General features: G+C 33.0%; 1 protein-coding gene across 1 annotated transcript; it reads left to right on the forward strand.

The window, feature by feature from the left end:
• On the forward strand, positions 1 to 3388 carry LOC148628904 (octopine dehydrogenase-like). Its single transcript, XM_088540485.1, has 2 exons — positions 1 to 131; positions 1422 to 3388. The coding sequence occupies exon 2, from the start codon at positions 1465 to 1467 to the stop codon at positions 2683 to 2685; it is 1221 nt and encodes a 406-aa protein (XP_088396611.1). The 5' UTR covers positions 1 to 131; positions 1422 to 1464; the 3' UTR covers positions 2686 to 3388.
• Positions 3389 to 16780: the final 13392 nt, after the last annotated feature.

Below are 16780 nucleotides of genomic sequence, written 5' to 3' on the forward strand. Positions count from 1 at the left end.
GTTCATTTTCTTGTTGCTGTTCAATTAGCATCACACTGACGTCTATATTTCTGCATTGACAACAGCTTTGTAGATATTTGCAGATAATATTGGATTGCATTCTTTTATCTCAATATAAGTGAATTAAACAGGTAAGAACAGTTCTTATAACTAATCTAAAATATATTTACAGCGGTTACAATCTTATGGGTTGACAAAATAGTTTAAAACGTTCTAAGCGTTAATATTCACATAAAGAGTGAAAAAAAACAGTAGACAGACATTACAAGGTTATGTTGTATGAATCTGTTAAATGCAAACAAGAGAAAAATTGTTCGAGTAAAATTCAAACTGGACGTTAGGAAAAAAGACGGGAACCCCCCTCGCCACCCTCCCCACACACAAATGAAATAATAAAAAAAAAACAAAATAAACAAAACAAGAAAGGCAGCTGTCAATCAAAAGAAGCAACACCACAGAAAAGGAGCATAAATCAGGTGCATTTGTATGGTGTGCCTCTCTAGTTATTTGTTCCCTTTTTGACTGAAATACTCATGTCCAAGAGTATGAAAATGAGAGATATAGAGTTTGTGAATGTATGGTATTATTGTTAATTTTTTTTTTAATGTAACCCATTGTAAAAGTCATATTGCATGCGTTTTAATCATGAAGCAATCTAAAACTATAGAATAATTATTCTGAATCAATCGGCATGATAGCTGTCTGCCAAATATCTTATCACTTCTAAGCTTCCTATCAACAAAACCATATGACAGAACTGTCAAAACATTTTATTGTTGTGTAATACATGTATATACAATAATTTGGCGCCTTTTCAGCTTGAGACTCATAAGTGCATACGTCTGCATCTTTGAAAGAAGTGTGTACACATTGTATTAGTATAATGGACTTCTAATGTATTGATGGCGTATCTAACATACCGAGCTATGAATTTGTAAAATTTAGTAGAAACTCGATATTATCATCCATTGAAAGCTTTAAGTGAGTTACCTTTCTAGGCTTTGTTTCCTTTAATAAAGTATAAAGCGCCAACTATTTTATTATCGAAAGGGGGGCTGGGATTTACAAAAAAAAATCAAATATAAGCGAAAATGTTTTCACCCAACAGTGGACATTAAACACATGATTCAATATTACCCCGATTTCTTTACGATGTCGATCCTCAAATAATGTTTTACTTCAGGTAGCTGCTGAAAAAAAAAATCCCCACCTACCCACTTTTTACGGTGTAAAAGGAAGCACATTTTTTTCCTTGGCCTCACTCAACAAAAAATGTCAGGCATGCCCCCTTCAACAACCTCAAGAAAAAAATGGTCTGTGCCTATCTACAGGTCTTTGTAATACTTCTCTATCAATAGGAACATATTAAACACGTATAAAGTCGAAGCTTGGAGTATATTTCGTATTATCATATCTTGTAGGAATAGAAAACCAAAAAAAAAACAACACACAAGTGGACCTCCAATGCCTTCTTTAAAGATTTGTGTGTGTGGCAGTGGAGAGGGTGCTCATTGCTTAGTTGGACTTGCATCATCACAGCCGGATGTGGAGGTCAAAGTTCTGGCTTTACATGATGAAGATGCTAAGACGTGGAAAAGGGAATTAAGGAGAAATGATTTTGTTGTAGTCATGAATGAAAGAAATGGGAACAAAAGAGAAATTAAAGCTAACCCTTCGGTAATAAGTAAAGACCCGTCTGATGTAGTATCTGGAAGTGACTTCATTTTGATAGCTGTTCCGCCCACTTTTCATGCAGATTACATGAAAGAAATTAAATCATACATTGGTAAAAATGCTTTGATTGTGGGTCTGCCTGGTGGTCCAGGCTTCGAGTATCAGTGTAGAGATATTTTGGGTGAAAAGTCTATTCCTTGTTCCCTAATGAATTTTAACGATCTGCCATGGAATAGCAAAATTGTAGAGTTTGGTAAAAAAGTTGAAATTCTAAACTTTAGAAGCTCTTTGTTAGGATCTATGATTAGAGGACGCGGCATATGTAAAAGACCTCCTCTAATGACTCTCCAAATGATCCATGGTGCCGAACCTCTCTTCCGACAAGCAAAGAATTGTCTCGAGTCTACTCTAATGGCACAATCGTATGTCCGTCCGGCTATTATCTATGGAGAATGGAGTCGTTGGAATGGTAAACCAGTCAATGAGGCTCCTCTCTTCTATGAAGGAATTACTAAGGAAACTGCTGAAATGATTTCACATTGTAGCGACGAGTGCGTCAATATTGCAGGCGCGATAATGAAGAAAAGTACAAAGAAGTTAGATTTATCAGGTGTGGTGAATATATTGGACTGGTATAAAGAATTCTGCTCGAGGGATGTTGAAAATTGCAGAAATCTGATGACTGTAATATCTACAAATAAAATATACCAAGGATTCAGACACCACATGAAAACCATGGACGGGGGACTAGTTCCGGATTTCACATGTGATAGTTTATTAGAGGATTTACCCTTCGGTATCGTTGTTCTTAAGTCATTGGCTGAGGTGGTAGACGTTAAAACTCCACACCTTGATACACTTATAGAATGGTGTCAAACGAAAATGGCAAAAGAATACATTGTAAATGGGGAGCTAAAGGGGAAAGATATAAAAACTGCTAGATGTCCCCAACAGCTAGGATTCCAAACATTAGTTGCTATTGTAGACTGTCAAAAAGACGAATCGAGTTAGTTGCATATTTAGTCTAACGGTGGATGCAGTAAACAATTTAAACGAGAAACCCTTCCAGATCTTTACAAACTTTTATTTCACATTTTTATCGTTTATTTAGTGCCTTTAAAGTATTATATTTATTTTGTAACTCTAAATTTGCCTCGTTTTGAATACACAAAAATCTAATTTTCTTTTAATTAACACATTTCTTTAATTTGTAAACTAGAGTTGTCTTTCTTTATTCACCGTAAAAAATAGACCGATGATTTGTCTTTTTCTTTTTGTTTGCTTTCGTTTTGTGTTTATATACTAGTTGGGTTGTATATTTGATAGTAGGGGCAAGTCCATATATAAATAGTGAAGGATGTCACATAAATTCTGCACTTTACCGTGGTGCAATTACTGGTAAGGTAAATAACAATTGATGTCTAGACACTTCTATCATTATCATACATGTTTAAATTGCTGGTTTTAGGATTCTAATTCTGCACAAATGTTTTTTGATGTAGGAATCATAACTAGGCATACATATTTTGGGTCGATAGTACCGTCTTTTTCAGTCACTAGGGCTTGCTCCTATTAATATACAGCCCGACTAGTATATGAACACGAAAAAGGTGACCCCCGGTGGGTACTCTTTTTTTTTCAAATAAAACCGATTATCACATATTTCATAGAAATAGCTTATTTTTTTCATATGTAATAAATGGATTGAATTCTGTATCTGTTATTTATCTGACAATTTTGTGTACGTACATCATCATTCTCGATTAGAACAAAAGACGTGTTTTGTGACCTCGGAAGCGGTTATTGGTCTAAATACATTAAGACGATTGAGTAATAAAGGCACGAGAGAACTTACAAACACATTTTGAAGAAAATTACAATTTCAAAGGGAAATAAATCTCGTAATATTAGACGGACACATTTTCTAAAAGATTCATGATAGCAACTATCGGTATATTTTTTTTCTAAGCCATCTAAGAAATGTAGGGATAAAATCACTGGCATGGTATGCCGGACGGACGCACGGACGCACAACAGCCCTACAGTGTTTCGACGGGTGACAGGATCATTCAGTAAAGTGCGTCAATGAGGTAAGACGCGTTTCATTTTTGATAAAAGGCTCGTCAATCATGTGAATAAAACGTTTATATCATGTTTAAGAAGAGTATTGCCTGGGTTATTTTACTGTAAACAAGACAAATGGTCGTAAGGTCTAGTACGATGTGGGATTTATATAACTTACCTTGCTATGATAGCATTTCTTCCGACACTTCATGATTGGTCATATTGGAACTTTGACTGAGGGTTATTTCTATAGATCATAATGGAACATTGATACAGCATGTGTTTATATGTTCCGAGGAATTGTCTTAAATATGTTGCAAATGTCATGTCCGGTTGATTCTTTCCAAGTATTTGTAAACATGTTTTATTTTCTAACTAGTTGATGTACATTACTCATAATGACAAGTACAAGATAATATTTACTTAAACCTTACAAGTGGAAAACATCTCCATTGCTATTTTTAACCCATTGTAATATTTATTTTATATTTATTGATATCAATAAGTCGATATGAATAAATTAATTATTGATATTAAGGATTAATTATTGATATTTATTGTCATTATTGGTATATGTAAAAATGTTATATTTATTAACATGTTATTAAATAAATATTGATATCAATAAATGAATTATCAACACGTACTAAATGTTTTTCACAAGATAATTAATTATTGATATCAGTAAGTTGAACGATTCATTAACGTGTTACTAAATATTCATGCATTTATTAATATCAATAAATAAATGAATTGTTAACTTTTTTAATCATGGTCTCAATTATGTTGGTAAATTTTGTTATCGAAGTTTGCACATTACCAAACATGCAAGTGTTCTGGATCAAGATTTAATTTCATGTAAATAAATGTTTATAAACACGATACTTATTAATTCAATTTATTTATATAAATAAATGAGTTTTCAAACCGTTAACAACGGCATATAACCAAGTTAATTGCAGCGTTAACTTAGCGAAACTACACGAAATTCCATTGTAGTTTTTTGGTTTTTGCCGAATATCTTTTCAATTCAACTTACGTAAAAACATAGAGTAATCAAGGGAATCAAGATTCTAGCGGAAATCAAAAGAATGTAATCCAGGGACAAAGACCAAAGATGAACAACAGACACAAACAACAAAGACCATAAAATAACAAGGATTAAAATCATACAAAGTAACAAAAGTAAATGAGCAACTCGGACTCCACTAAAAACTGGGAGCATGGACCAGGTGCACCGCTAGGGTAAGCGTCCTCTGCTTTTCTAGAAACACCTTTTGAGTTGCTCGTGACACGACAAGTCCAGGGTAGACGAAAACGGAAAGGAAAAATATGATACGTTGAAAGAGTAATCAAGGGAATCAAATTTATAGCGGTAATCAAAAGAATGTAATCCAGGGACAAAGACCAGACATGGAAAACAGACATACACAACAAAGAACATAAAGTAATTAAAATCGTACATACAAAGTAACAAAAGCAAATGAGCAACTCGGACTCAAATAAAAACTGGGAGCATGGACCAGGTGCATCGGTAGGGTAAGTGTCTTCTGCTTTTCTGGAAACATCCGCCGAGTTGCTCATAAAGAGTCAAGTCCGGGGTAAACGATAGAGGCAATGAAAACTATGACACGTTGAACAAATCAGTTTTCATGACGCAGATGGATAGACCGTAACGATCCACGAGTTCATGATGACGACCATAAAACTTTTGTAGTGATGATTTCAATCTTGTAGCAAAGATACAAAAAAGTCTACACAGTTACGGCAAGCTCTGGCATAACGTATGGGTTGTAAAAGTGTGAAATGTCAATTCAAATGATCATTTATATTGTGAAAGTTTTAAACTTTTTCAACTCTTTACAAATGATGAATATTTCATGATCTTTTAAATTTTCAGTACATTTACTTAATTGTTACGTTTAGAAGCACTCAGTGCGCTTAAGAAAGAGTAAATAATTATCGGTTTTTTCCACGCAAAGATCTCCAAAATTTGTCGAAGTATGCACTATTACAGAATTCAAAAGCCCGAAAACACTGAGGCATCATTCCTTGAAATAAATGCACTGAGTAAAACTGTTCGTTGTTTGATTTGGCTTCGAATATATAATTCTATAAATTGTGTTTGGATACTTCTTGTACACAGTTTATTTGTTTATAAATACATTCGTATCTGCCTACGTATTTGGTCTGAGTTTGTATTCAGACTTCACAACCGTACTTTTAAATTGATGAAAACACGATGTTGAAATTAAGGATCTACTGCAAGGACAGAATTCCTAGTTTTGACTCTGACTTTAACTTCGAATTTTCACTATATCTATTGAAACTCTCATTTTTTTTCATTTAATCAGAAACATTTAAAAGTAAAAGTAATGAAAGTGCTGAGGCACTGAGTCAAGGAAGACCTCAAAGTCATCAAAAATATGTATGTAACCAAATTGTAAGCTTAAGGTTACAGACCACCAATTCAACCAATGAGCATTTGGAACGTACGCAAAAATAGTCCTACGCAGAAATTACCCCTGTTCCTCATAGTGCTGTGAAAAAAGTTCTCATCTTATTTAAAAAATTTAAACAGTTTCTGAAAGGAAAAACATTTCTGTACATTTTATAGGTGCATTTTGCTTCTTGTGATGTGAAACCTAATCTCCATAATGATTTTTAAATATACCCCTATCTTGTGAAAACACTGGGATTTCCCATGCTATTTATAGACCCTTCACTTCCGGTGACCAGTACTGCACTGCAAGTCTGCTAACCCCACATGCCATTCTGAGGATTGTGAGCTGACATATGTAGAATCATGCTGATATATAGTCCTCTGCAGGTTAAAGTTAAGGTAAAGTCCAGAGAAGCCATTGAATATTGTGAAATTAGCATAGAAGCCTATGGAAAGTGGAATTAGTGGTTTTTAGCCTTAATAAACCGATCAAAACTTAGTCCTTTTAAAGAATAACCATTTGTTTTAACTCAGTGTATATTTATACAGTCTGTTCATCAATATATATTTTTGGATCTTTTTTGTAGTATTGCTTTTGGTCTTCCTGGCTGTACACGTACGTTGATGTCCTCAAATTTCCTGCACTTAAATCAGCATTTCTTACAAAATATGAATTCCGCTGAGAATCACTGACTATCAATATTCGGTAAATTTTCAAAGTAAGAATGGATCCACACCTTGAAATTTCGATTTGGAGATGCATGAAATAGAAATGAATCTTGCAGTCTGGAGGAAGTTGAACAAAGGCCTAATCTCAAGGGCGAAATGAGCAAAAAACTTTTCCTTATTTGTGCTCACTTTGATGTAGATATTTTTGTAATAAATTAAAACTAAAATTTGTCCTTGTCATTGTTGTCTAGATTAGGCTTTGGGTTTAACTCGTCGAAACTGCACGTATTTACAATAAATGATTATCTTTCTCCAGGAATTTTTCAGTTCAAACAAGGATAAAAACTCTTGTCGTAAAAATTACTATGCAGTTTAAAGATAATTAAACTAAAAACAACTTAGTAGCTCATAGATTTGAGCAATTTAAGATTCCAATTAAGTTGGAAAGTCAATAAATAGGACAGAGATGTGGTGAATACAGGGAATATGATGTCGTAATCACACATGCACTTTTAGTATATCTTTTTTTCTCTCCAAAACAAAAAAGGTTACTAGTGAACCCATACCCCATGAGCACTACTTTTTTTTGTGATGAATCACTATTGCTGAGTGTTTTATACCTGTCTGCCTTCAATAATGTATGCTTATTTCTTTCACTTTTTTCTACATAATTGTTTCACAAATATGTATAAGATTACAATACAAGTAACTCTTATGTTTTGCAAATATATAAGTGCCAATGTTTTTATAGTTTTTTTATTAAGAGGTGTTGGCATATACATTTACGATGCTTCATGCTACACATACATGTACCAGCACTTGAGAATCATGAACTTTGTTTCATGCTTAAATAGGGTCCCAGCACAGAAATCGTCTGTTTTACTTTTGCTTAATTCTCACTTCATCTAATGATACTTTAAAGTGATAACCACTGAAAAGAAATCAAGGGAAAAAAATCGTAACAGTGTCTGATATATGCAAAATGTTACAATGTAAATTCATGAAAATATACATGTATTTTAACCATATGATATGGAGAAACCTCCTATTGTTGGGAAATATTGTTACATGTACATATAGTTTCGTGCAAATCAGACAAAAACAAAGGTTGGGTGGTTATAACAGTACCAGGTTTTTACTGGTTTTGAAACCAACTGGTCAATATTCCCAAAGTGATCAATACTGGTCGATTGAAAATTTGCAAGCATTATTTCTGTCATTATTTATAGTTTTTGTCCTACATTAAAAATGTTAATATAGTATATACCTACTATATTTCAGTGTTCTTAGGGTTTATTCTTTTAATATATCTATCAGCTGTATTAATTGAGAAAAAATAAATGTTTCTTTCTCTAAAATAATTCAAATTTATCCGAAATAACATAACAAATTTTACAAAAATGTACAGTGTATTTCATGAGCACATCTTTGTTTCAATAACTATTAATAACAGGTAACATACATGTAAGTAAGAGTAGAACAGGTTACTTTTCACCTGTCATTGTTAAAACAACATCCCTTCATAACCAGATAGATCATAAAAAGTGGTTTGAAATGATGATTTTAAAACAATAAATTAAAGTCATTTCATTTACCAGACAAAAACCTTCTAAATACAGAAAATGGAAAGTTTGCTAAAGATATTGCTTTAAGGCTCCTTCCATGTATGATTTTAGCTACTTGCTGATTTATTATGATGTATGGACCCCCATTTCAAATCTCTGGATCAATCCCTGAATGTTGATTTATCTATGAGCAATTAATGTCAAATTGTAAAGTAGAACACAAATTAGATACATGTATTACTATATAACAAATGTCATAATTTGATGTATGAAACCTTTAATTGATACTGTACTGCAAATGCCAGTAACCATAGTTAGAGTACATGCACTTGTATTTTTGTAGTTTTCAGTGTAAATTTCTTGTTCACAGACATACAAATGTAAACTGCAAATTTTGCTAAAAAATATGATTTCACTGTTCTACACTAGCTATAAAAACAGTATACCTATCACCAGTTTTGAAAATTTTAAATAATTGTGTACATACAAAGTATTTGAATAAATAATGTATACCTTCAACACTTACCTAGTACATTGTACATGTAAGAATGTCCTTGAAAATCAGCCCTCAGAAAATGTCTACTTTTGGTAGCCTTGATATCCAACACATTTTCAATGCACTTTCATGGACACAGACTTTCTAACATAACTGAGTCTTTCTTGAGTCATGAAAATGATGTGTCATCTTTACCGTTGGAACAGAGTCATTGTGTATGTCTCTTCTTTGAAATCATAATAATTTAACAATTCTGTCTATTTTCTATTTTAAGTACTTTATTTGCTACATGTATGTACATGTGTGTTTATCATTTTATGTTATTTATGTACATGTAGTAATTAACATATACGCACACAACGCTTGTGTTTATTTAAGAAGTTAAATTACTGGGATCATATTAATCGCAAATTTTCCAATAAAAAGGAGGGTGTCAATCCCATGTACCCTCCCCTGGATCCGCCACTGTAATATATAATTACTCCACAAAAAGTGTACATTGCAGCATCGAAAATCCTTAATTAAAGCCCCTGACATCTTCACTAAAAGGGTCAGATCGAGAGAAATAAATTTGCTAATCTCGATTGAGCTTTCCTCCCTGCGAGTGCGAGTGTTTGGGTCAACTTGACAAAATAGTCCAACTCTCTGCGTCAAAATTTAAATAGTTACTATCGTATAATCATTGAAATCTTGCGGTTCTAGATATATTAAATAGCCTTAATATTGTTATACACCCATGTCGTACGTAAAGTAAACATCACATATTTGACATGGCGTATGATCGGCGGCGGAGCGATATCTTAATGCAAACTTTGCAAGGAGAATAACCCACGGAGTGTTATTTTGGTAGTTTATATTGAAATGTCTACCCAGGTTACGTAATTTGGTTGCCGACGATCTCTAAGTCAAGTTCAGTCTATAAATAGACTTCCTTGACAAAAATCAAATTAAGTTTGACAATTTCTAATGATAAAATACCTTCAATGCACTTAAGGATAATAATAAAAGATAAGCAAACAAAACAGTTACCCGACTCGAACTCTTAATCATTCGTACAGTTCTATATTGAGTTCTAACGAAGCACAAATTTGGAATTTGAGTTTGATAGCAAAAAGTTCAAGTTTAATATGTTATATTTAACTGCATACAAAACCTTCAAAAGTCTTGACTGAAAAAAATCTCGACTGATGTTTGCGTAAATTTTAATAATTATTATTATTAAGGCACTTTAAATGATGCACTACACTAATGTGCACTTAACCAGTTAGAATCTAACCATAAGAATGTAAAGTTTGCCTTCATTTACCATTAATAAACCTTAAAAAATGCTACCCATCACGTCATTTCCTGTGTCCTTATTTTAGAAGATTTTAATTCAATTGTCGACGTCGAACATATTATTATTATTTGATAAAAGGACTTGTATTGTATCAATTACTCGCGTTTAGAATTTTAAAGGACGTAACTGTCATTTGATTTGTTTGAATGGAAAGTGCTATGACCTCGAATTCCAGTTAATTTGAGGAAATACAAAAGCAATCATATTTTCGACCCAATAACTCATTAATCTCATCTTGTCAAAAGTCAAACTTGTTAATCAATTCCTAATTTTCAAGAAGGTTCGGTCATATAGTATGCTAAAATTATACTGATGGCAATATCGTATTGAATATACAAGACACTAGAGACATACAATGTCAGATCACTTGTCTTGCTAAAACCTTTCTCACAAAGATAAGCCGTCATTCATGTCATTAAATCGATAAGAGCAAATGTCTGCTATACCGAAATTTAACTGGAGAATAATTTCTTGTCTAAGGTTTGTGGTGTTGAGAAACTGATTAGTAAAAAGGTTTCAGTATAAATATCATGCATTCTTATTAATTCTCTCGCAAAATAAGTTATTTCTTCTCACGGGAACAGAGATTTAATTTGAATTGGGAATTGTTTTAACCAGAAGTGTGTGAAATTAAATCGAATAAATGTATTTGAAATTCAAATTACTGGAGCTGATAAAGTTCTACAAGTTCAAGTTTCTGGAACGAACGGTGGTTAAATTTCAATGTGTTCAATAAGATCTTAAAAAAGCATATTAATATTTTACACCGGTTTCCCCTAATCTCACGTATACTCATTGATGGTTATTGGTTTTGATTTATCAAATGCATCTGCATATGCACCAAGCTCCGAACCGTGTCTCGCTCCAGAATCGTTAAAAGTCGGGAACTAGTGAATGATATTACGCGACGTTAACCAATTGTCAAACAACGTTTGATTTGAACAATACTCGGGAATTTCTGCAGCGTTTAGTAAGGCAGGAGATGATCTTCTGCCGCTGCGCAGAGTTTGTGTATCTGCGTGATCTCTACCATCGTAAGCGAATAATTTTGTGAAAGTATGATATCATTGCCGTCATGATTGATTAAGACATTTCCAAATTGCATAATCATAGAAGGAAAATTATGGTGCATCTGTCTCCTGTTGACTGTTATTATCACAATGCAGCATCAGTCGACTATGCATCATGGATTGAAATTAAGTGCAAAATTCAATTGTGTTACGTTAGAAGGTAATTAAAACACAAAGCCGATGTAAAGGCAATGCTGTCAAATGGCACAGGAATAAAATGATTGTTGTAGAACCGTGTTGAACTCTTTGATATTTAGAAAGCGGTTATCAATCTAGCAGCAACAGTTGCTTTCATGTACTAGAAACACGCATACTGATTGATTTAGAATTTATAATGCTAGAAACTACAGAGTTTAAAATGTTTATACCGGCGTCACCAACGGTGAAAGCATGTCGAATAGCTGATCTACTCCGTCCGTGCGTCCGTCACGCTCAGGGGGTACATTCTTCTTGTTTTGGTTGCTGTGTTGTGGACGTTAGTTACTACATGTAATCTATAATAGCTCAAAAACGATTTAATCAATATTATTCAAGTTTTCCACAGTGTCCATATGCATTTTGAAGATGTTAAGCTTTATTATGGAGAAATCTAACAACCCCCCCCCAAAACCAAACAAACAAAAATACGTATTGAAATTGAATATTTTTTCAGCAGTATATGCTATCACTACAGGCGAGCGCTAATTTGGAAAAAGGCCCCCCCCCCCCCTCCCCCGTTATGGTTTTAAATACACCTTCCGAACACATAGCTAATTTTTGGTATGGATTGAAAGCTAAGTCGTCATAGCATATGATTTGATTGGTTGTAAAAGTTTTCCATGGTCAACTTTATTAAAAATCTCGCAAGATCAAAGACATATCGAAAAGCTTGTAATTATACAGTGAGATTTAACCCAAAATATTTTGAAACTTTTGGTGCTAAATTATTTCTCCTTTAATAGAAAGATAAATCAATGTCATAAAAAGAAGAAAACCTTGATTAAAACAATATTGAACTATAAATAATAAAATGCAACAACATTATTGTAAACCCCCTAAACGGAGCAAAAACATTATATTGCTTTAGATATTTTATTAAAATGACCTAAATGAACTTTCATAAGTCTTTTTTAATCATAATTCGAATACATTGAAATGGAAATCAATGATGTGATTTGATATTTTTACAAGCCTTTAAAATAAATGACAGTATAGCTGTCTCCCAGATATTTTTCGTGTTTACCCCGGACACGTTTTATTCATTGCGTAAATTAGAATATTCCTTAAAAAACATAATATTTAAGTATTCAGTCCCGTTGATTGCATACCAGCGCCTCCGAAACGTATTAGAACGCCCACAAAGGCGTCGTTGTATTATGTGCCAAAACACAATAGAAACTAACGTTACCCAGGCTACAGATGAACGTATCAAAAACCTCAATGCTCTACAACTTTGCGTTGGATATATCAAACAGGTTACTTTACTACCTTTTCCCGCTTTTTTGCGTTTTGAAAAACAGCATTTTAAGCAATATAGGGAAAATTAACCACGACTTTAGGTTTTTAAAAGAATAGTTAGATATGTTCTTGAGATGATAATATAATTTTTTTTATGATTAAAAGACAAGAAAAAAATTACGGGACGGGTCGTTTGATATGGAAACCCACATGAATGTAGCTTTTTTTTTTTTTTTTACAAAATTATGCGTTTTTTTTTCTTAAATTCAAAGGCTGGAAGGTAGCTTTAAAAATGAATTAAGATTAGATTTAATTTGATTAAATAACGATTTTGATATAATTTTAAATGATTGTTTCTTTTTAAATGACATTTTTCATCAATGTTATTTGATTTTGAAATTCTCATTTTTTGTTGTTTGTGCAATTTAAAAAAAATTGTGACCACTTCCCATTTTTACGACCAAGCAATTCTACGAGACCTTTCAAAAGATATATAACATAGCCGTGTGTAAGTTAGGTGCATTGAAAACCTTGAAATACAGTGTTCGGTACTCGCCTACTAGTACATCCTATTGATAATTAGTATCCCACACTATAGTTTAACCTACCGATGCACCTGATTACAATCACAGCTTTTGTTTTTTAGTAGAATAAGGGTTGCTAATTTAATTTTAGTTTCTTTGTGATTGTTTTAGTTTAGTTACTAAGATGAAGACAGTAATACTTAAAAACCGTGTTGATATATAGAATTCATAGTAAAGAAATACAAGCATGTTTATCGAAGGAAGAAGTAAGCATAGACAAATTAAGTAGGTTGACCTAGAGTAAGGGCATAACTCTTAAAAATCATTGGAACGTTTGTATTCACCATTTTACATCAATCTCAAGTATGCATCAAAGTGACTTGGACTGATTCGACTGTGTTTCAAAGGAAAGCTTGAAAGGCCTGGTGAAAATAAATATGATACAAACATATCACTGATTTCAAGAGTTATGTCCCTTACCCTAGGTCTACCTCCTTGAGAATGCCTTTTTAATTTGTCCTTGCTTAATGCCTTAAGGTATACCTTAAGCATACCGACTAAGGGTAACAGCAGAATTACCGAACCACTGATGATAACAAATGAGCAGATTAAAGAAAGAAATTCAGCTTTGAAAAATTACATCGGTAGGGTAAGGGTCCTTTGACCTCAGTGCCACAAAACAAAGAAACTTCTTGATTTAGATAAGATTTTCTAGCGCCATTGCAATTAAGAATATTCTTTGACTTGTTGTCAAGTAAGTCTTTCAACAAACACAAAGGAAGTTATTTTTTTTTATCTCAGGTATAGTACAGAAGAGGAAAACCTTGACAACTAGAAAAATATGACTTCATATTGGTGATAGACACACCATATCGGGGAAGTAATTATAGTAAGAATAACCGTAGGACCTCTGGTAATAAAAAAAACCACACTATATTGGTGAGGTCATTGAGGGATGAATGCTGTAGATGATGGTGAGGCACATGCAATATTGATGGATCATGAAAAGATGACTAAAGTAGGACTTCAAGTCAGGATAGACTCGACACCTTATCGATGAGATCATGAAAAAATGGCGACCGTAGAACTTCAAGAGGTGAGAGACAGACCATGTGGATGAGGACATGATGGGACGACTCCGATATGTGTCTGGTAGTGAGAGACGCACCACATCAGTGAGATCATGATGGGATGACGATCATAGAACATCTGAAAAGATAACTTGAGAGCTCAATTAAAATGTCTGCGTAATATTGGCAAACCCTAGGGACGAGAAATACAAAAATCAAGATTGGGTGAAATAGTCACACAGATGAACGAAAAAAAATATCACTATGGATTGAAAAAAAAAATGTGTAACACTGTTTCCTTTTGCAAGATATCAGAAAGACAAATTAGAGACCTATATCAAAAGTTTTTTTTTATTTTTAAAGGAGGAATAAAAATAACCATTCTTTCATCATAGAAAATATATATCGCCGATTTAAGCATTAAATACAAAAAAAAATAATTATAATAATAATAAACAGCGAAAAAAAAAAACTGAAGTCACAATAAGCTTGATTTATGATATTAATTAAACGGAACTGATTAAATCTGATAGCCATTGCAAATGGTGATAACACGCGAACGTTTCGCAATCTAGTAAACCATCTATACAAGTACATTTTACGGGAGACGTCATTAGTTTTTAGGAGATTTCTTTTTATTTTTTCCTGTTTGTTGGAAGATATTGGCTGCCAGGCATACATAGTGTTCTGTACAAGTTGCACTTACTACTATTATGGTCACCATTCTGTAAGAAGCAACGAGGGACTTCTCAAATTTCTCCTATCAAAGTTTTTTGTCACTGTATCATTTTTGCGTCATTTTGTTGAAAATAAGTTTTTAAAATGATTCGTTTATTTTACAGAAAACCTCACTAGTGATTTTGGACTTTTAAATTTGGAACGGTTTCTTCTTTTATCGCGTCAACTTCTGTTCTTATCTGGCATTTACCCCGGTATTAGTATATTTGCTGCTTTACTCGCCTTGATCGTTGTCTATGATACCTACTTCCTCGAGTTCATTTTGATATAGCTTCTTGGGATTGGTTACTTTTACCTTCAATCGATGTCATTGGGTTTAAAGGTGTTGCTCGTATTTTATGTAGGCGTGAAGAATTATGATTAAATCTGGCACATTTACATGAGGAAGGGATGCTTACTGTTAAAACCAATACGTAGTTTTCACCTTTTTAATGTTTACGTTGTGTGAAGATATATTTTTGATAGAAAAAATAGATTATACACCATATCAATTAGAAATCCTGAAAAAAAACTTTTTTTTCTCTCACCAAAATACAAAAAATGATTATTAAAGGCTTGTTTTCTTTCAGCGAGAGAAAAAAAAACTGGGATAGTTAAAATTTGAGCATTGCGTTAAAAACCATTGGTGTCCTTCACTGCTTGTCATATTTATGCATACTCTAATTCAGTTCAATCATTCCCCGAAAACAGATTGAAAAGCAAATGCAATTTAAATGTACATTATTTAAAAAAAACCTAGATTTTTCTCCACAGTTATACAAAAAATACTGAACCAGACTTTGCTTTTCTTCCAACCTAGGTGTGCTGCTCTTTTGAGTGTTACATACAAAATTTTAAATATATCTTTACATACAAAATTCATAAAATTTCTAACATGTATATTTCGGTACAACCAATTCTTTAGCACCTGCCCACTGTCTCTTTTCTTTCGCTGCGACACTGAACACTAATCTAAAAACGTTTACGCGATGATTTAACGACTGAGAGGTTATCTAATTAAAATAAATTATATAAATACACACATTTTACACATACGATGACATGACTATACAAATTTAATCCAACTTCCATAGGGGGAGGTTAAACGGAACAGCCGCCGTTATTTTTGGCTACGCCTAGGGAAATTTTTCACAAGAATTACCGTATTTGTCATATTAGAAAAGAAATTTTTCCTTCCAGGGGTAGATTTGTACTTATTTTAACATGGGTTTGGCATTTATATTCTCATTTAACACCTCGAGTCGCTCGGTGTTAATTAATCGAATATAAATGCCGTACCTATGTTAAAATGAGTACAAATCTACCCCTCCACGAATTATTTCTTAAATAAAATGTACAAAATATCGAGATATGGAAATATTCTTTCACAGAGAGTTATTATTACACCATAGAATCTATGCTATATTTGAAAAGAAACTTTTAACGACAGAAGCAAAATTGAGATTTTTGATGAAATGAGATGTTTTAAAAGAACGAATCCATTTAATTTATCGATCCTACTGAAAATACTCAACAAGCTATCTTCCTCTGTACTGATCAACATCTGTATTTTACCGTTTATTACCTTCCATATGTTTCATTGTGATGCACTGTTTTGGGATAAATGATGTTTCTATATCGATTGTATCATTAAATATAAATGCTACGGTAATTTGTCGGGATACGAGTTCTTAATCGAAGATGAACATTCA

This window comes from Perna viridis, chromosome 1 (genome assembly GCF_037379345.1).
Source record: "Perna viridis isolate PV_CMFRI_1.1 ecotype Kerala chromosome 1, ASM3737934v1, whole genome shotgun sequence".
NCBI classification, from domain to species: Eukaryota; Metazoa; Mollusca; class Bivalvia; order Mytilida; family Mytilidae; genus Perna; species Perna viridis.